Source organism: Ailuropoda melanoleuca, chromosome 19 (genome assembly GCF_002007445.2).
Source record: "Ailuropoda melanoleuca isolate Jingjing chromosome 19, ASM200744v2, whole genome shotgun sequence".
In the NCBI taxonomy this organism is placed as follows: domain Eukaryota; kingdom Metazoa; phylum Chordata; class Mammalia; order Carnivora; family Ursidae; genus Ailuropoda; species Ailuropoda melanoleuca.
Window position 1 is genome coordinate 33,418,676 of NC_048236.1, and position 20,893 is coordinate 33,439,568.

The 20,893-nt window shown below is 39.7% G+C and overlaps 2 protein-coding genes across 3 annotated transcripts in view; one reads left to right on the plus strand and one right to left on the minus strand.

Annotated features, from left to right (window-relative positions):
• The window catches only part of DOP1A (DOP1 leucine zipper like protein A), a 126,255-nt gene that overhangs the window by 16,815 nt on the left and 88,547 nt on the right, over positions 1-20,893 (plus strand). The gene's annotated exons all lie outside the window — the stretch shown is intronic.
• Positions 3,931-20,893, minus strand: part of PGM3 (phosphoglucomutase 3) — a 17,458-nt gene continuing 495 nt past the window's right edge. The window contains exons 2-11 of the mRNA XM_034648284.1: positions 20,499-20,523; positions 17,892-18,025; positions 16,778-16,973; positions 14,452-14,609; positions 13,646-13,729; positions 11,233-11,331; positions 9,681-9,794; positions 8,554-8,676; positions 7,308-7,481; positions 3,931-6,162 (exon numbers count right to left, since the gene is read on the minus strand). Of these exons, the coding sequence (XP_034504175.1) occupies positions 6,073-6,162; positions 7,308-7,481; positions 8,554-8,676; positions 9,681-9,794; positions 11,233-11,331; positions 13,646-13,729; positions 14,452-14,609; positions 16,778-16,973; positions 17,892-18,025; positions 20,499-20,523 (1,197 nt within the window). The 3' untranslated portion in view covers positions 3,931-6,072. The remainder of the gene's footprint in view (positions 6,163-7,307; positions 7,482-8,553; positions 8,677-9,680; positions 9,795-11,232; positions 11,332-13,645; positions 13,730-14,451; positions 14,610-16,777; positions 16,974-17,891; positions 18,026-20,498; positions 20,524-20,893) is intronic.

Here is a 20,893-nt window from a genome sequence, read left to right on the forward strand (position 1 = left end):
ATGAGCCTGCTTCTTCCTCTCCCACTCCCCCTGCCTGTGTTCCCTCTCTCGCTGGCTGTCTCTGTCTCTGTAGAATGAATAAATAAAATCTTTAAAAAAAAAAGAATCTGCTGTCTGTACTGGACATGCTTCAGTCTCTAAAAAGTGCTGTTTCACAAGCTTACTTTTCGTTAGATTTAATGGTAAGAACTAGAAATTCCTTTTAGATTAATTCTAGTTCCTTTTTTTCTTCCATTTGAAAACTACATACACCTACTTCTTAATAAATTTGAGGAGTCACATCTGCTAAACTGATGTTACTCCTGAAGAAACTCAGAAAGGCCTAAGCAGAATTGTTGGAAAGTGGCCAGAATTAATTAGGAGGCTTATCGTCACAAAAGTGATAGAAACTATAGTCTTCGGTGCTCTAGGAAGAGCATTAAATAGTATGCTCGTGGTATTGACTTTTTGGCGTCTGTGATCAGAACCAAAATGAGTTCATCCTGTTTACTTGTCAGGACAGCGTTAGGAGAAAAGGGATGAAATAGGTTGTAATACTAAAAAAATATATTAATTTTTTCTAAACTATTTAAAAATCTATAAGTAGTAGATGATGACATGGAGAATTTAATCTTGAAAGAGTAATATCTTCCTAAACATGATATATATTTCAAAAGTTAAAGATATTTGATAACCACAAAAAATCTTAAAAGTCTCTGTGTCACCAAAATACCATGAAGTGGAAAAGGCAGCAACGAGTTGGGGAAAGATTATTTGTGAACTTGCTTAATATGTAAAAATCAATAACCCCATCAGAAAATGAGCCAAGACAGTGAACAAATAGTTCATAGAAAAGAAATGGCCTATAAACACTGGAAAAGCCATACTGTAGAGAAATTCCACTTATAAGTAACCATCATAATAAAGATCTAAAAGTATATTTCTTTTTAACCTTAACAGAAGCATTATTCTAGTTGCAAGCGTACACGGATATCGTCTAGTTGTTCTCCAAGGAAGTTACATTTACCAAAATTCAAAATACGCATTCTCTTCAAGCCAGTTATTCTATTTCCAAGGAGTTAGACTATCACTATACTGTCAAATGTGTACAAAAATTAGTGTTACGTAAGGGTAGCCATTGTGGCATTATTTGTAATAGCAAGAAATGGGACAATCTAGGACTGGTTCAGTCAGTTCATTCCAACACTGGAGTACTGTGTGGTTGTTAAAGAGAATGGGGTTTTATAGGATATTATCTCCAAGATACCTAATTAGAACAAGCAATAGTCATGCTTTTTTTAAGTTTATTAAAAAGGAGGAGGTTGGCTGTGTGCAGATGTGCTCTCTTATGCAGGAACTCTGGCTGGACACACAGGAAACTGGTGATATTGTGGCATGGAGACAGACTTCTGTAGTGTGTCCTTTTATACTGTTTGAACTTTTCCCATAGTCAGATATTAATTTTACTTAATTGAAGACAAAAATAAAAATAGAAGGGAGGTATTAAAGAAGTCCTATTTTTTTATTTCTTTGCCCCTTTGTGTGTGTGGGATCATCTGGCCAAGTACATGGTAGAGACTGTGCCCATTAACAGATGAGGATGGAATCATTTAAGTTACTTGCTTTGTGCTCATGAAAAAAAAAATGAACACTTTATTTACTGTTTACAACCCTATGAGGTCATTAATAGTTATCTTTATTTAATGGTGAAGAAAGGGTCAGGTGAAGAATCACGTCATATTGGAATCACGAATTGGAATCTGTGTAAGTGGTGGGGTCGTGACCTTTCCACTGTACTTATGTGGCCGTGTCTTACATGGCACATCTCGTCTTAGCGGTGTTGGTATTCTTCTATATGCAGGTACCGGTGGGCCTTTATTCCAGAAGCCTCGGATGACTCCGGTTTGGAAGTCAGAAGGCAGGGCATACACCAACGAGAATTTAAACCTTATGTGGTTCGACTAGCAAAACTTCTTCGGAAAAGGGCAAAGGTATTGCATCCTTCTTTTTCTTTGTAGGTGTAAAAAGACAAAATTTGTTAAGCGTATCTATATCATGTCTTATGTACTTTATATCTTTCAGTGTGTATCAGGCTAATTAGAGATCTTTGCCCCAGAAAACAATAATGAATTTGGCGTGCTCGTCAGAGAGCCTTTGTTCCAAATCTTTCGTCTTTTTTTAACATTAAAATTTTTTCAGGGACACCTGGCTGACTCAGTCAGTGGAGCATCCGACCCTTGACCTTGGGGTCATGAGTTCGAGCCTCATGTTGGGTGTAGAGATTACTTACAAAAAATAAATAAAAACGCAAAATTTTTATTTTTTTCAAAACTGTAAAGTTTGGGGATGATGTGGGTTTGCAGTATGTGCTTTGAGTGCTCAGAAATTTTCCAGTCTTCTGGGGTCCCCAAATCAGGCAGCAGCCCCTAAACTAAACCGCACTCCACGAACAGTGGGATGGAGGAAAGTGATCAAAGAGGGGGTTGTGCTTGCAGGATCTGAGGAACTTGATTTAAAATCAAGTTGTTTCTTTAGGAACCAAGTAAAAGGGAGAGATGAAGGCGAAAGTTGGATCCAGAGTTTAGGACAGGACGTGGGTACTTCTCACTTTGATATTACAGGGTTTGAGAAGATAATCATCACGACCAATCCAGAAGCCTTGTGATGACGTATATGAGCCCAGCCACATGCGCTCTGTCATCCCTGCATCTCATTAGTACTGACCGTTTTTTAAGACCCGCCTCTGTATCTAGAGGATAAACAAGACAGCCTTTTGCCTAAAAGGTGTCCCCTAGAGTAAGAAAACAGTTTTGATTAGAAAGCATTTTCTACACTTTAAACAAGGTCTTCATGGCCAAGCATACTTTTCATTGGAACAAAGGCTATGAGTTCTCCTCTTTCCTTCCACAGGACAAGGAGGAGGACTTTAAGACAGTGATTTTGGAGGGATTGGAGATGGCCAAGCATCAGGTGAGGGTGGCTTTTTGATGCTTGTGATGTGGCAGCAAAAGTTGCCACATCTGGACCAAATACTGAGACACAAACCCAGGTCTGGGTCTCAGCAAGTACAAGAGAGGTAAACAGGAAGGAAGTCTGTCTTCAAGTGTAGACTGAGAGGAAGTATCATTTTTATGGAAACGCGTCTGACTTTTTGATTTTGATTATCGAGGAGGTGGTATAGTTCTGATGAAGGACAGCAGGACACCAAAACGAGTGCACTCCGTTATCGGTCAAGAGCTTAGTAGTAAAGGCCCTCTCCTACAGGTCCATCTTGGCAGGAATATAAACAAAAGATTACACCTTAGTTCTCTTACATTTGGAAACTAGTTGTACAGGGCTCAAGCATATTATGCCTTTTCCCTCAGGATAAATTCATCTGTTTACCCTTTAATTACTATTGGACTGTAGTTTGATTTAGGGGACTGGAAAGGTGTGGCATGGTCAGCCACCTCATGGTACAGCCAGTGATGGGAAAGTCAGTCCTGGGACTGTCATTAAATTAAAGCCAGTGTTCTAGTTAAGCCAAAGGAAGAGGTTTTCTATATCTTATATTTGAGATTGGAGGTTAAATAATTGCTGTTTTTTCTTTTTTCTGGCCATAAAAAACTGGATTATCTTTTTTGTTTGCTCCTTTTTTAACCAGTCTATTTTCCAGTCTCAGGATTTTATTTTTAAAAAAGCAAACAAAGCTTGTGATCACACACAAGAATATAAGCTGGATTTTGCATCTGCTTTCTCCGCTAGGAAACTAGTGTTGTTAAAAAATTAACAGTGAAAGTTTCTTAAAAAGTCCCCCTTGATGATTTTTTTTCTCCATTCTCTCTCCACTCTGTGTGTTCTTATATCTGTGATTCTGCCCAAACTCAGACATCTCCAAGTCCTCTCATAACTTTCCCTAGATAGACTGATGTCTACATCTTTGTATAATCTAGTTAGCTTCTTAAACCAGACTCTTGGTACACAAATTATTTTAATTGCATTTACATTTAGTTGACAGAGTTTTTAGAAAACTACATTCTCGTTTGACTTCTCTGCTGGAAGACAGAGTATATTTCCCCACTTTTTAAAATGAGGAACCATTCTGTATCTTGCCCAGGAATGCCCTCCAGTGATTGACTGCAGAGCTGTGACACCAGCCCTGTTGTTTTGACTCCAGGGTTCCGCTCTCCTCCCCATGTTGTTTAACACAAGCAGCAGATAGCAGTGTCTCTCTTGTACTTACAGTTCACTTTGAAGCCTGCTACCATGTTGGGGCAAGTTTATGCCATTTGGCTAAAAGGGAACTACCTGATTTACTAGAGGTGACATGCAGAAGACTACTGTCTCTTCCTAACCTTCTTCTATAATTGCTTAGTCCTGGGTCACTTTCGTGGGAGTCCAGAAATCTGGGAGCTTTTTGAGTATATGCAAAGCACAACATTAACTGTCAATACTTGACTCTCCCTCTCCAAAACCAATTCTGCTAACTAAGCGTACTTACACGCTCCAGTTGGAAAACGTGAGTACAGTGTTGGACCCCTCTACCCACACTTCATAACTGGCACGAAGGGGCTTCATTTAGAAGCAAGAGTTTAATCAAGTCTGGAATGGAGACTTAATGTCATCATTTGTATTTGTTTGTTAACTGTTGCTGATGTTTATACCCTTTGAAATGTTCTCATGGACCATATTCGTCTGTTAGTAACAATGCCCTTGTGTTTTCTACAGAAAAACCCGGAGGAAGACAACTCAGGGAGAACGTTGGGCTGGGAGCCGGGGCACTTGCTGCTCCCCATGTGTGCCGTGCGCAGCATCGAGCAGCTCCTGCCGTTCTTCAGCGTGCTCAGCCAGGTCTTCAACAGCAAAGTCACCAGCCGCTGCGCCGGACACTCAGGGAGCCCCACCCTCTACTCAAACACCTTCCCTAACAAGGACATGAAACTGGAAAGCCACAAACCATTTTCCAGCAAAGCCAGGCAAAAAATAGAAGAGATGGTAGAAAAAGATTTTCTGGAAGGGGTGATGAAAACTTGAAGCACTACAAGTGGTACCATTTAACTATATGTAAATGTAATTATTTAAAACAAATATTGCTCTGAGTTGTATAGTTTTTTGTTTTTTTGGTTTTTTTTGTATGTAACAAAACACATTTCAGGTTGTATTTAATTTAAATATTTGTAAATAAGAGCAAATGTCTGAATGTGGCCTGAATCAAGTTTAAATATTGTTGGCTCATATTGATTATGGTGCCTGAGAGAGATCTATCCATACAGCTATAGTCCATTGTTTTACTGTCCTGAATTGTCTTAAACCTGCAAAATACACACTGCACATTTTTTGCTATTGGTTTCAGGCTTTGTTTAATTTAGATTTGTTGGGATCTTTTTTCTGTTATTGACCGCCTTCTAGTATCAGAATGGTGTCACTGCTCTGTCGGAGGCGTGGTAATGTGTTACAGTTAGTTTTCTCCCACATACCTTCACTAAGAGGAGTAAAGAATACTTGGAGCCTGGGCCATGCAGCCTCCTAAATGCAGCACGAGCATCTCACCCTCTGTACAGAGTAGAGATGCACAGTCTCCATCCCATGCCTCTCAGTTCCTGGGGATGTTCATCGAAGAGGTAAGTCATTTAAGAATCATTCTAAATTTTGCTGTGGAAAAATTGGTTGTATCAAGTCTTCTCCACCCTCCCCATTCATATCAACAGTGGTGAGTCCTGCAAAACAGCGAGCGTGGTTAGGTAACAGTGATGGAAAAGACATTCCAAGGAGCTGATAATAAGGTTTAATTTTCCAGCAGCCCTGATGAATTTTCCCTGCACGTATGAGAAAGTTAATGACTGAATCACATAGCGAAGCCCAGGTACTTTACATTAGTGAGACTGAAATTCGGTAAGTTTCGTTTTTAAAAACTAAATTTAACAAGTATAAGGCTTAACCTACTTCTAAAGAATTACTATGGTAGTGTTTAAGAAAATCCGTTCTAGAAGCAATCTAGTAAGATGCACTGTAAACATATTGATTAGAAATGTGTCTGAACCTGTCACAATATGGCAGTACTATTTTGTGAAAACTTTTTAAAAATCCAGTTTCTCATGAACATAAAAATTGTCTTCAGAAACCTGGCTGGGGCATTTCTCCAACTCCTCCAGCCAGCTGAAATACTGCCAGGCTCACTGCACGTGCAAGGCTATCCGCATTTTCCTGCAAATTACATGAAAGGAGATTAGATGAGAAAGAACATCAGTCAGGTAACTCGCAACTCTGAGGGAACGGGCAGAAACGTCTTGATTTTTGTCTCACTAACATACTTTCTTTTTTTACATCTTTCAGTAAGAAATTCCAAGACTCTTAGAAGAATTTGAGTTTTCCATTTAAGTCAGGTGAGTCCTTAACTAATTTAATCATCTAACTTGATTATCATTCCAAAACTCTTGAGTAATTCCACAAAACCTAATTCTTAGAAGCAAGGCCACAACTGGCCTAAGAGTAAGTGACTGTTAAAGTCCCCGACAGCCTCTCCCTGTCCACCAGAGATTTTTTTTTTTTCACTATATTCTGGGATGGCCTAAGCTTCTGCCAAAAAGCTGCTAGCTGCCTTATAAAATGCCTCCTTCTGAGGGCCTGGTCACCCCACTCTGTATTGCCTCCGCTGTGCCCACACTTTTATCATCAACGGTTTAAGATGACAGTGTGTGAAGAGGGCACATTTTAAAAATCCAGACCGTGAGGTCTTTACCCTATCAGGAGAAGAGCAGAGGGCAAGGCTGTTTAAAGGAATTCGAAGGAAATTATCCAGAGACAAAGGGGCACCCAGGAGGCTCAGGTCATGATCCTCGGGGTCGTGAGATCGAGCCCCCACATCCAGCACCATGTGGAGTCTGCTTTCTTCTCACCCTCTCCTCCCCCCACTTGTGCACTCTCTCAAAGTTCAGAGACAAAGATGAATTTCAATCAGCATGGCTGATGGTACCAGTTAATTTAGACATGGACCTCAAAGTTGGTTAAGCAGAAGGATTGTTTGTTTTTAAAGGGGGGGGGATAAACCACTTTAGGCCACATAAGTCTCTATTAGTTATTCATGCTATTGCTAGAAATAGGGCACTTTGAGGAAGTCTGGAATAAATCAAAAGAAAAATATTTGGGGAAATAAACTGAATGGGTCTAATTTTGTAGTATTAATATGAACTTAAAAATCTGCATAAACAAATCTCTGACATTAAACCCTTAATTATCAGTGAGATTGCAACGCTCTTAAAATCAGTTTTCTTCTCTCTCCTACCAGCCCCCACTACCCATGTTGTCAGACTCTCCCTGCACACTTTCTCAGTAGAACTGTCCCAGCTTACCTGCGAGTCTGCTTCTGCATAGACTCGGACTATATCTTCCGTACCAGAAGGCCGGACAAAAGCTCGGGAAAGCCTGTACGTCTTCACCAGGTCATTGATTGCCTCCTGTAGTCCCAGAGGTGTGACCACTTGTCTTTCAGCATCCGTGGTACTAATAACTTGCCTGTCTGCAACCTATGCACAAACATTTCATATTTGTCACTTTATTCCACTTCCTTTCAGAAGCCTGAGCTCTTCGACACGATTCCCCCCGAAAGATTGTGGCCATTTCATTCTAATAGTAACAGACCTACATTTCAGCTTATTGTACCAAGTGCAACACTGTCAGTAAGGTACCAGAATAAGCACAGAACGCAACTGCGTTAAAATCTGATGGTGCGCCTGCACGGAGGCACCTTGAGATTCTTTCTCTCCCTGTGTCCCTCTACCCGCTCACGAGCTCAAACTCTAATTTTAAAAAAGTTCTACAATTTTTATTTGTGAAAAAAATCTGTTATTTTCAGTTGTACAGCTTCTCTAAAGAATTACCTCTAGCAAAAAGAGCTACCATTTCCATAGTGTCACAGTTACCACTAAAATAATGGCAAGTACTGTAGGACTTAAGTCACTGATCAGATAAAGTGGAAAGTGGCAACCTAAGAGGGTCGTGATAAAAACTGCCCAAATATGCCAAAAACGAATCTGAACAATAAGTAAGTAGCCATTTGTGTGACCTCGGGCTTTACCACCTCTGTCTTTCACAAATTCTGTTGGTGAATGTGTAAACTGGCGTAAATCTGTATAGGCATCAACTACAATCTATATAAAATGCCTTTAAAAAAAATTCTCTCCCTAGCCCACGGGTCCTGCTTTGCAGCATCTAGCCCCAGGAAAGTACTGTATGAACCCAGAATCATGCAAAGGAAGTATTTTCACTTGAAATGACTATCAGGATTGCTTCAGAATAACCTGGGGGATATGGAGAATGGTGGAGGACAACAGCTGAAATCTCTTGAAGCTGAGCACATGGGAGTTTCATTATTTTGATCTCCCCACAATGCTTTAAATTTTCCATAATAAAATCTTCATTATAAATAATATGTATCACTTTTTCTTTAAAGTTTGTAAAGTGACTATTTCTCAAACAATTGGTTATGCCATTTTTTTCTATGCAGTACATGTACACAATGAAAAAAGGAAATACTTTGGAGAGAATACATTTTAGTTAATTTTCAGAAAAGAAGTAATTTTAAAATCTCGCTCCCACCTTAACTTTGAGCTGTCTGTTTGGGAGATCCGTATAAAGAGCATCCCACTGCTGTACAGTCAGACCCTTCCGAGTCAAGATTGCCTCAATCACCAGCATGTCAGAAATAGCATCACCAGCTGCCTACAAGACACAATGCAGGAGAGTAACGCCAGAAAGCTTGGATATGAATGCTCTGTCTTCGAAAACCAATCACAGTCTCCTGTGCTGCCTCCCTGCCCCCACAAAGGATTATTAAACTGGAGTGGATGGAGAAATAAAAAGGGAAAGGAAGACTATAATGTTATACAAAAAACACTGAAACTAGCTCTTGAGAAACTTGCCTCTCATCTTCCTCACTATAAATTAGACTGGATAACTTCTTTTAAGGTTCCAGCATTAACATTCTGTGACTCAAATTTTCCTTTATAACTAGATCCCTTTGGAGATACTATACCATGATGATGGAAGGCGTCATGCATGGTAAAGTGGTATAAGACACACCTGAAGTTGAATCCAGACTCTTCACTGAGTAGCTCTGAGCCCTTTGTTTCTTCATTTATGAAATGGGAATTATAATAACCCCCCTCCCTGTGTTATTGCAAGGATTACACAATGAGGTATGCCAAGTGCCTGGCATGTGCAAGATACTCCGATGTTCGTTCATCGCTTTTGCTGGTCCCACTCTGCTTGCTCCTCCACTGCTATACTGTGATGCATCACATACAGTATACAGACGCAATAGCTGAGTCTCGGCTCTCGGTGGAAGCAACTCATTATACTTGAAAATTTTCATCATGAAACGTAGCGGGAGGGAAGCACATCAATGTTCTATCACTGCATTTCAGTGTACATCTCAACTGCATATACCACTGCGGGAAGGAAGGACTTTTCTACTTTAATTTTTTATTCAGGGGCGCCTGGGTGGCTCGGTCAGTTGAGCATCTGACTTCAGCTCAGGTCATGATGTCAGGGTGCTGGGGTCAGGCTCCCTGCTCCCTGGGAGTCTGCTTCTCCCTCTCCCCTTTCCCCCCGCTCAAGCTGTCAATCAAAATCTTTTTAAAAAACTTGTTTTTATACAGCGTACTATTCTACCTTCTGAATAACGTAAGAGTAACCGAGAGTCTGCCCCCCCCACCAGTTCTGACCTGGTTAAACAAGTCAATAACATTTTCAAGCATCTTAGCAGCTTCCCTTTTCTTATCTCCTGATTCTTTTGCTAGTTGTTTTATCTTTGTTTCAGCAGCTTTACTAAACAGTACCTGTAATGAAAGCAAACACAAAGTCAAAAACCACTATCCATGTCCCAGGCATCCTAGCTAAACCACTTTTGAAAGTCACAATGAATCTGGAAAAACTGAGGGGAAAAAAATAATGGCGGCCTTAGAATGAATGAAATTAACAAGATCAAATCAGAACCCAAAAGATACTACTGGGGGGGTTCATTTATGAATTATAAAACTGGTTATCAAAATTTAAAGAGCTGATTACAAAGAAAATACCACCCTGGTAGAGGCAATATTCATGATGAGTTCATTGTGTTTGCCCCTCGGCCAGCTGCATCCGTTCTATGCAACCAGATTCTTTAAGCCTATCTGTATCCACTTTATTCAGAAGAATATATAATTCAACATAAATAGTGCAGTTTTCTTGTCCTAAAATTTTTAAGGATATAAGCTAGGTAAAAGAAAGTGGTCACCATATTTATCACATTATGGCAAATGGTATCATGGATATTATATACATCACTTTTCCCAAGATTCCTGTCATTTTAAAATTCTTTGCCCGTGATCTTAGTGCCTTCCAAGGCTCAATACTACAGTCAGCACTTGATGAAATAGATGTTTGTTGGTAAACTAAAATACACTCTGTTCAGTTTTTGCCAGAACACAGCCATACCCACTTACCCATCCTACATCAGCTACAGAGACCTTATGGCCCAAAGACTAGAATATTTACTATCTGCCCTTTAAAATCATTTATCAATCTCTGCATTAATTAGATCACTGAAGTTATATATTTTAATTGCATTTCCTAAGAACTTATTTTTCTTACGTTCAAGGCCTCTAGAAGCCAGCTCAGAATTAATGAGGAAAATAATCTGACCTAGATAACATTTTTTTCTGTTGGCCACCTCCAATCCATTTATGAAATGAGGTGAGAGATAAAAATGTTTAAAAAGAAAAATCAACCTTATGAATACACTGAAAGCCACATAATACAGTTCAAAATGGTGAATTTTAAGGCATGTGAACTATATCTCAAATTTTTTAAACATTCTGCCTACAAAAAGCACCCTTGAAATTTTATATGCTTATTTCTAATTACATTCATTTCTAGTTATTCATAACTTAATTCCCAAGCGTTCCAACTGTTCTTGAACTTTGCTTTTACCACCTATGGCTAGTTCAAAGAAAAGCTGTTAAACGATATATAGATGATCTGCTTGTAAAAAAAAGAACTGCGTATTTTTTTAAGAAACTAACAATCATCTCTTCATACTCAAAGATCATAATCTAAAGAAAACCAATTTCACAACACATAAGAATATACTAAGTTAACCAAATAATCTTATTCTACCATCATACTGATCATTGCAACAAAGAGGGATATAACCTATTACCATCCGGATACAGAATTCCCATCATTAAAATATGTCCAGCTAAACAAAGCTGGTTGTAGCTGATTAAGAGAACTTACCGTGCCGTGCCCATTTGCTTCAAAATAAACTCCAATGTCAAACTCCTGAGCCTTGTGGTGCAAATGTTTTACACCAGTTTTAGTACAATAGACAGGCACCTATGACATAGAGTTAAAGAAATGTAATAGCAGTTACTCAATGGGCAAATATTTATCATGTACCTACTCTCCCAAGGATACAACAGTGAACAAACCTCCTGGAGCTAGCTAGTGAGAAAGACAATTAAGCAATTAAAATACAAAGTGGTGTTAGTATGGGAGAGAGAAGGCTCTATAGAAGCCCACAGCCAAAGAAAAAGCCTGCAGGAGAGACAGAGAGACACACACACACACCCCTGATAAGATAATGAAAGATTACAAGTGGGGGAGTGACATGATCTAAACTGTAGAAAGTTCAGTTAGCTACAGTGTGGCGAATGGCTTACAGTAAGGGTCTGCAAGCTTTTATTACAAAAGGCCAAATGATAAATATTTTAGGCTTTACAGACCATATCATCTGTCACAATGGCTCACTTCTGCCACTAGTATAAAAGCAACCACAGACAATACAGAAACAAATGAGCATGGCTGTATTCCAATAAAACTATGAATAAGTGGCAGACTGAATTTGATCCACAGGCCACTGGTCACTATCCCCTGGCTTAGAAGGTTAAAAGAGATTGGTTAGGAGGTTTCTAGGACTAACTCCATTAAGAAATTATGGTGGTTGGACTAGCAACACTGGGCAGCCTAAGTCTTGGATGGATCTGAAAGAGAAGAACAGTTAAGACTGATAGTGGCAAAACTGCAGAAGAGATCAAGATCGAGTAAGATCGGCCTCTGACTGGATTTAAAAGACATCAGGAAAGACTAGAGCTCAAAATACTTCATCCACCCATAGGAAAATGGGCTGATGATTAACAGTTTCTGGAGTATTCAGTTTCTTAAACAGAGTATCTTACCTGTAAGAAATTTTTAAGACAGAACATAAGAAAATACTAAAACAATAACCCAAGTACTGAGAATAATCCCTGTGAACAGCAGGCAGCAGGGCCAGATGGAGTGCCAAGTATTTACCACAACCTTATACTTAAATCAGGTCACAAACTAGCAGCCTCCAGATGTGTTTTATTTTGCCTACTTATTTCTTTGGAATTTTGCATGAGTTGCCCAGACTTAAAAAGGAGATTCACAGAAAAATTCAGATTTTCAGCTTCTCTTGAAGAATCTGACTGAAGGCGACAGCAGTTGGCCTGGTGGGCACTGTTCCTAGTCTTTAGCCCCCTGCTGTATTTCACCTCACCTCTCCATATTCTACAAGAATTTGACTTTGCCATTCTTGCTTAAAAAAGAATGAAAAGGCAATAAAAACTAGTAAAATGCAGCAATTTGAAAAGGGACAGACAAAAGTCGGAAAATAATACACTAGCTAGTGAGAAAAAGAGGCAATCATCTAATTTTGGCCATGAACCCTATAACTCACTCTTGGAACAGGCGACATGGTATAGAGGATGGTCAGTCATTTGGTGGATGTTGGGGGGAAAAAAATTAGATGCAAAACTAGTAACAGATTCCATCCTCAGACCAAACTTTCCCTGTGAGCCTGAACAGGTCCTGTCTGTGGGCTGTTTCCCAGAGTCCAATCTCAGCAAGAACCTCCGGCCTCCCACAACGGATCAAAGTCCTCCCCTGTACCATCCCCCAGGTAATATCTCATTACCCAGCCTGCCTTCAGGAGTTCAGGTAGATTTAGCTAGAATCCTCCCTGACCCCTGATGACTGCTCAGTAATTTTTCGTCTGTCTCCCCCCCGCCCCCACCGTTGCTCTTTGGCTACAGAAGCTCCACTTTTCCTTGTTGTATTAGGACTTGAGCCCAGTCTGTCTCCCCCACTGTGAAACCCCAAAGCAATAGCCCCTATGTCTACTGAACAGGCCCACTTCTCAAGACTTCACAGGGCCATTTGTCACACGCTTTGTCTTAAATGTGCCTGGTAACTGTGGTAGCAGTCAGTGTTCAGTTCTTACCAAAAGAGTAATAAAATCTCTCATATCTTTATAACAAGCAGATAAGGGGCTGGCTCCAAGCTCTAACAGAAACTCTCAGGAGCCTGGGAGACAGGGGTGCTATCTCCCCTGAAGTTATAAAACTTGCTTAGACTTTAAAAAGATTTACATTCATTATAAAGGAGGCAGAGAAAGAATTTACAAGTTTTCTAAAAATGCTCTTAAAAAAAGGGAAGGGGGAGAATCTCTTTCTCTTTTCACATCAGGGACAAATTTTTTTCCTATTTTTGATTTCTACTTACCCTTAAATGGACGACAGCTCAGTTTCATGTATTACGACCTATTCACTTTTATAAGGGCGTTATTTTCCTCACAGAAATATTTTAGAATATATTAAGAAGCTACCAGAAAAGGGAAATGATTCGATACCTTCATAACTTCTTCAAGATACCGTGTTGAACTTCCATTTGCATACGCAGTTTGTACAACACCAATATTCAAACTTTCTCCAATCTAGATAAAAACAATGATAATTGCCTGGCCATCAAAAGTAAAGACACTAACCACAAAAGCAAACATATCATGAGAGGTCTAAAGGATGACCAAATCATTATCCAGTTCAGCTGTGTCTTAGTTTATGCAATAAAGGCCTAAAACGAAAATTTACATGAATGCCAGAAAAAAAGCTAGAATACTTTAGAGCATATTTAAATTCCATAAGAAATCCTTTCTAAAGAAGCTTGTGATTTCTTGCTTTCTCTAGTTATTTTTAATATAAGTATTTACAGAGTTCGCAAAGTATACCTTTTCCCAAATTATAATTACATTCTATACATAAAGCTGGCCTAAGATTTCCAAAAGAGCAAAACAGAATAAACCTTTCTCACATTATTAAGCATATTACAACACAGTAAATACAGCTCTCAGAGGATGAGATTTTCTGTTTAAACCTGAGGCTTTGGGAGTGATGATGGAACTCTCATTAAAGTGAGTTATGAAGAAACCAAAACTTGATAAAGCTTCAAATCACAAACTCTGCCAGTATAAGGAAAAAAAGAGTACTACCTTCAGGTTCCAAATGCCCCATGTTGAAATGACTAAAATTACCGTATCTTCTTGTATTTTCTGGCCACAAAGGTAAGGAACTCCATATGAATTGTGCCTCTGAGACATTCAAATGCCTGTTAGTCACCAGTCAGTCTTGTTTTAAAGGGCAGTCGATCACCCCACCATACCTCCAACAGGAGCTCTTTAAGGAAACTGCTAATTAGTGTTGCTATCTTGTCTCCATCTATGAGATGAAAGTGACCATCTACATCAAGGTAGTAATAAACAATTCTGTCTGCATCTCCATCAAAGGAACAGCATCTTTCATTAGCCTTCATTTCCATTCCTAGCACACAGAATTTTAAAATGCATTTCAGTCATTGAAATGGGAATAAACCTCCATATAAAAAGTTTTTTCTCTTACGTTAGTTACAAGGGAAAAATATTTCACTAAAGTATGATCATAACTGGTACTTAAAATTATCCTTCCAAATAAAAGCCAATGTCTTAATCTTTAAATAGTATAAAGGTTTATTGGTTGTTTTTACAGGGTAAATTCTTTCACAGCTAACTGGAAAAGAATTCTATGCTGAAACTTAATGTAATATTAAAATAAAATTGTTTTATAAGCCAGTTGGTTTGGCAAGACAGGTTCCCATATAGTTTTTTGAAAGCCACAGATATTTGTGAATGCAACTGACCTAGTACTATGATGCCCTTTACATATAAAAAAATACTCAGCAATAGATGAGGTATGTGCTGAGTAATTCTAAGAGAGTGATTTTTATTTGTTCATACCATCAGTAACAAAAAACACTGGTAAGAGCAAAGAATTATAACCTGTGAGAGAAATATGGTTTGTGTAATTTGCATAGTTATCAAAACCTCAGCAACTGTCATGTCAAACTTACTAGAAAATTCTGCGGTTCCTTAGCCATGACAGGAGCAGGTGGACAAATCCAACATGAGACTTCCATGAGGAATATGAATATAAGGTTGACTATAGGGCGTAACACAAACTTCAGGAAAGTGAGAGGGCCTATGATTTTGTTCATGCTGTAGCTCTGTGATGTGGGGCTGCCAAGTGCAAGGCAAGAAAGAATTCTTGAGACATTTTAAAAAGGTGCTTTTATTATAGCGGGGGACAGGACCCACGACCAGAAAGAGCTGCACTGACTGTGGAGTGACTGATTATATACTTTTCCGTTTGCGAGGGGAGGAGGCTGATTAGAGACAAGTTTCTAAGGAATTTCTGCATGATGAAAGTGAGGTTTACAGAACCTTGGAGGTCTGGTTATTATCAAGATAAGGCTGCTTTTAGTCTCTATTAATAAACGTCAACATGAAGGCAGCCATGAGTTCCTTGGGGTATGTCACACTCTGCATGTCTCAGGTATTAATGGGCTACAAGTTGGAAGGAGATTTAATTTTAGCTACATTTCTCTTGCCTGTGTTCTCATCACCAGTGCCTACAGCAAGGGAGAGGAGGAGCTCAATATTTAGTGAATGGACAGAACCAAACTGTCAATAAAGGTCAAAACAAGCAATTCAATGAAAAGGAGTTCAAACTGGTTGATTAAACTAAAAATGTAAATGCTTACTACAGTGAGGCAAAATCACATACAGGAGAGAGGCACGTGGCCGAGGTCTGCAGAGTTCTGCAGAATGCAGGTCCTGTGTGAAGTGGACAGGAGCCACTCCGTGGCAGCTGATTACTGCCGTGTGAGAATGGACATTTTCTGATTTTGGTAAAAAGAAGCTGAAGTTTCTAGTATTTAAGTAAAATCACGGAATTTTTAAATGGCGACAATTAAAACACCCACACAGTAGACCAAACAAAACACATCTGCAAGCCAACCATGGCCCACCGGCTAACAATTTAGTATCTGTAATGCAGTTAAATATAGAACTCCTCCGAGCATAGCACAATCTATAGAAGAGTTTTCCTCCTAATATACCAACTGTAGAAAATGGTGATTTTGCAGACAATTATAACTAAGCAGAGTTGCATTCCCTTTCCATAGTGTGTCTAATTCAGATAAGGTGAAAAATGCTACTTACTATTGCTGTCCTTTACATCAATGATTCTCAAAGTGCGGTCCCAGACCAGCACCATTAGGAAAGGTTGGGCACTGGATAGAAATGCCAATTCATATCCTGCCTAAATCCTACCCCACACCTACAGAATCAGAAACTCTAGAGTGGAGCCCACGAATCTGTGTGCTAACAAGCCCTCCAGGTAATTCTCATGCATGCTACAGATTGAGAATCACTGCTCTAAAACACCAATTTCTGATTTTGCTTCCCCCCAGCCCCAGAGATTTCCCACACACGGGAGGAGTCGTGTGACTTACAGGCATAGAGTAGACCATGTTTTGGATGGCACTGACCAATAAGGAGATGCCCAGATGTCTAAAGCAGCAGCGCCCCGACTAGCTGCATGACTCAACTCACATGGCCACCTCTGTCGGAAGGTTGGTTTCAAAGAGCTCTAAAAACAAATTTTCCACATACCCTGTGGAGGCTTCTGATGACTTTTCACAAAGTCAGCCCCACATAAATGGTTGAGCTTCCCTTTGGTCCCATCATTAAACAGCTGAACTGACAGCCCCTGGGAAATGTAGTGTTCCATCTCTCTCAGCTTCAGGGCCCCTATGCCGTTTGCACAGTCAACCTTAAGTGATCTATAGTCATCTCCACTGCAAAAAGCCTTAAAAGGAAAAGACACATGGAAGAAAAATTTCAAGTTATAAAAGAGTGAAGCATAAAGCACATACAGGTATATGTAAACATCTTCCATTGTTTCAGTTAACTCATCTATTTTAACCTGGGAAACAAAAGGATACACACATTCCGGTGAAAACTGTAGAAAACCAAAATAAAATTTAAAAACCTTTAAAAACTTTGTTTTGGACAATGAGACTAGAACAGTTTCACTGATTAAATAACTTATGGAAATGGAGCTTTGTCAGAATTTAGCCTCAATTAAGCAGGGTCCCTTCAAAATAATACTACAGTCTATATTACATGACAGGCATTCAAATGTGGACATGAGTATACAGACGGATGAGCAGAATGATGCCTGTCATTCTCTCCACAGCAGGTAACACCACTGGGCATGTCTGGGTTTTTCCTTGTCAATCTCCTCTCTGGCCTATCCTCACATCAGAATATAAATTCTATGAGAACAAGGGCTTTGTTTTGGTTAACAACACGCACTCAGTATTTGTTGATCAAATTAAGTATACCCCCCAAATCTCAACCAGGTTTAAGAGGCTAATCTACCCAGGAGAAAAATCTTTCTCAGCAGTAGACACCTCAAGTATGATGCCAACAGCACCTAACATTAACCCTCTGAGAAAATTCATCTGAATGTATATTTATGAAACCACAAGAACCCCACGTGTTCTCTCCCAATGATCTCAGGATGTACCATGTGCCTTGTCAAGTAAATGCCAACAGACATTCAGCAGGATACAAGGGTCAAACCTTGTGAAGCCCTAGAAACAAAAAGGAAACACACCACATTTTTGGAAAAAGAACGAGTGACAAACTAATTGATACATTATTCAACTGATGTTATTTTACTCATTTGCTTAAACTCTCACCACGTTCAAGAGATTTTCACCTGTTTGGTAAGCTCTATAAAGGCCTTAGAGAGTTTCTCATAGTAACCTTCAATGGTTGCCTTTCCATATCGGCCACTGGTATTTCGACAGTACACCATGTAGTGCAGCTGCGGCGTTGTTACCAAGCCATAATCTGTCAGAGAAATGTAAGAAGCAACTTGTCACATTTCTTAATAAGCAAAAAAAAGTTTAAATGGATTCATACCATATGAATTTGAGCGTGACACATCTTCTTTAAAAAAAAAAAAAATTCTCAGAAAACTAAAACGCTAACTTCCAAACTATGTGTAAATATCCACTGAAATCATTAAAATGATCATTATGATGTTGTGATTTATAACAGGAAATAGAGATTTGATCTTTGTCTCCATTTCTGGCAGGGCTTCTAAACCCTTAGAATTTCTAAGTGGTAAGAGAGAGGAATTAATTGTCTTTTGTTACGCTAAGAAGATGACAAGGAGCTCCCAGAGCGTCCTAAGATGGGGCTGGTTGCCAGGGAAACCAACCTTGTGATTAGAGAGTTGGAACTTTCAAACCTTTGCCTTATTTCTGGGCCCCTTGCCACTCCAGAGAGAAACAAGAAGAGCTAGAGATTGTGTTCAAATAGCAACGTCCAATCACGTAATTGCCTATGTAATACAGCCTCCATAAAACCCCAGAAGGATGGGGTTTGGGTTGGTAAAGGTGTGCAGACGGGGGAGAGTGGCTGTCCAGAGAGCACGGAAGCTCTGTGCCCCTTCCTGCATACCTTGCCTGGTGCAACTCTTCCAGCTGGCTTCTCCTGAGTTCTACCCTTTATAATAAACTGGTTATCTAGTAAGTAAAATGTTTTTCTGAGTTCTGTGAGCATTTTAGTAAATTAATCAAACTAAGGAGGGGGTTGTCAGAAGCCCAGGTGACTGAATTCTGAAATGGGGGGAGGAAGGAGACATGTGGCACTGAGCCCTTTACCTGTGGGATCTGACCTTACTACTAGGTAGATAATGTCAGAGAATTAAGTTAATTGTTTGGCAGTGTTAGGAAAAAAACAGACATTGGACACATACTCAATTCCAGAAGAAATATGAACAACTACTACTGATAACAAAAAATAATAATCATTTAATATGGACAGGTAACATAAAAATAAAGCAATACAGAAAAACAATAATTGAGTTCTATTTCCAGTAACACTGCAAACTATGTAATTCAAATGAATCCTCCTCCTGAAAACAACCAAAAATGCTAGATAAAAGAAAAATCTCTTTTAAAGAAGCACTGCTGTGCCAACAGTTATAGAGCACTAAGGCCAAAACCGCTGTGAAGAGAGGAACTTCAAAATTTGAGCTCTGGGAAGCCAGTATTGCTTTAAGGGCACTCCTCTAAACCAAAAATTAACCTGCTTTTGGTACAAAAACGGTCCATGCTGACCTAAGATGGGAAGGAAACCCAGCAGGAGACCCGCCCCTCATGAAGCTGAAGCCTCAAAGAACTACTCTTCAGTGCAAGGGCGAGTCGGAAGTGAATCAGCTCCAAGTGTCCACTCCTAGGAGATTTGTCTTGACACCAAGAGCAGCAGGAGCTAACCCATCCCTGAAGAGCTGTCACCAGAAGCAAAGGCCTCCCCTGGATTTCTAGCCCAAATCACATGACCACAAGGGTCCAGAAGAACTCCATCGTCAAAGAAACTTGTCACCCACAGTCAGGTAGCACCCCCAGGCACCCAGCAGCAAAAGCAATAACCAAACTTTGCCACAGAAACAGGCCTTCACCATAAGCCTCAACAATGTCCCACAAATAATTTCCCAAGAAAAACAAACAGCTTATAGTCAAAAATAGCAAACCACACAAGAAAAGCACCAAAAGCAAGAGCAAGAAACAGGAGAGATAGCAGAGATGGACCAATATCCAATAAATATTCTGTAACTAAATCCATCAGAGGTCTTCAAAGTCAAGCACAACAGTTCGGACTACAGACAAAAAGTCATTTAAGCTACGGAGCCCTACAGGGGAAAACGGAAATGGTAGTTTATGAATGCAACTATGGCTCTGATACAAGGATCAGATGGAAGGTGGGGGAGGAGCTCAAAAGATTGGATCAGCCCTTAACCTAATTTAATGGAGGTGTATAAGGAGAGGAAAGCAATATTCCAAAAGACTTACTCAAGGACGAACAAAAGGATTTTGTGACCAGTATCAACATTAGCAAATAAACATTTACTCAATAATTTTTTACTCAATAAAAAATGACTATTATATAGTTACTCATCTGTTCCACCGATCAACCCAGAAACCTAGAAGCCATTCCTCACACCGGTAGCCTCATCATGTATCACAAAATCCTTTGAAGTCACTACCAATTTCAAAGTTCTCCACTTCTCTCGCTATCCTCACCCTTGCATGTACTGTACAGTCTCCACCTTTCTTACGACCTTCCTATCTCTCTACACAAAAGTTAGAGTAAAATTCCAGAGTGACTAACTTAAAATGGAAATGTGCTGTGCATTTGAAATAAAACGCAAATCTTTACCACAACCCACAAGACTTGGGATGATATGACCTGTGCTTACCTCCTCAACCTTATCTACTAGCTTCCCCCACTCTCCCTATGCCGTGGCTACATTAACCTTTCATCTCCTCAAGTACACTAAGCTAAAAAGAGAAATGACGGAGGTCAAAAAAAAAAATTACTCTCAAATTTTTCTAGACTAAAACATTAGAGAAGTGATGGTTCTAGAGCTAGAATGACAGTGCTGAAAAGGTGAACCATTCTGAGGATGGTATAAACAATAGTCTGAGGCCAGGTGAAGCTGGGGTAAGGGCAGACCACCTCAGTGGAGACCTCACTCAGACCAGTGCTTTAAAAATTGCAGACCTGAGTCTGTTAGGGGTCATGGAATCCACTTAGTGAGACACTACCAGCATTTCTGCATTTTTTTTTTAAATAACACAGATAGGGGCGCCTGGGTGGCACAGCGGTTAAGCGTCTGCCTTCAGCTCAGGGCGTGATCCCGGCGTTGTG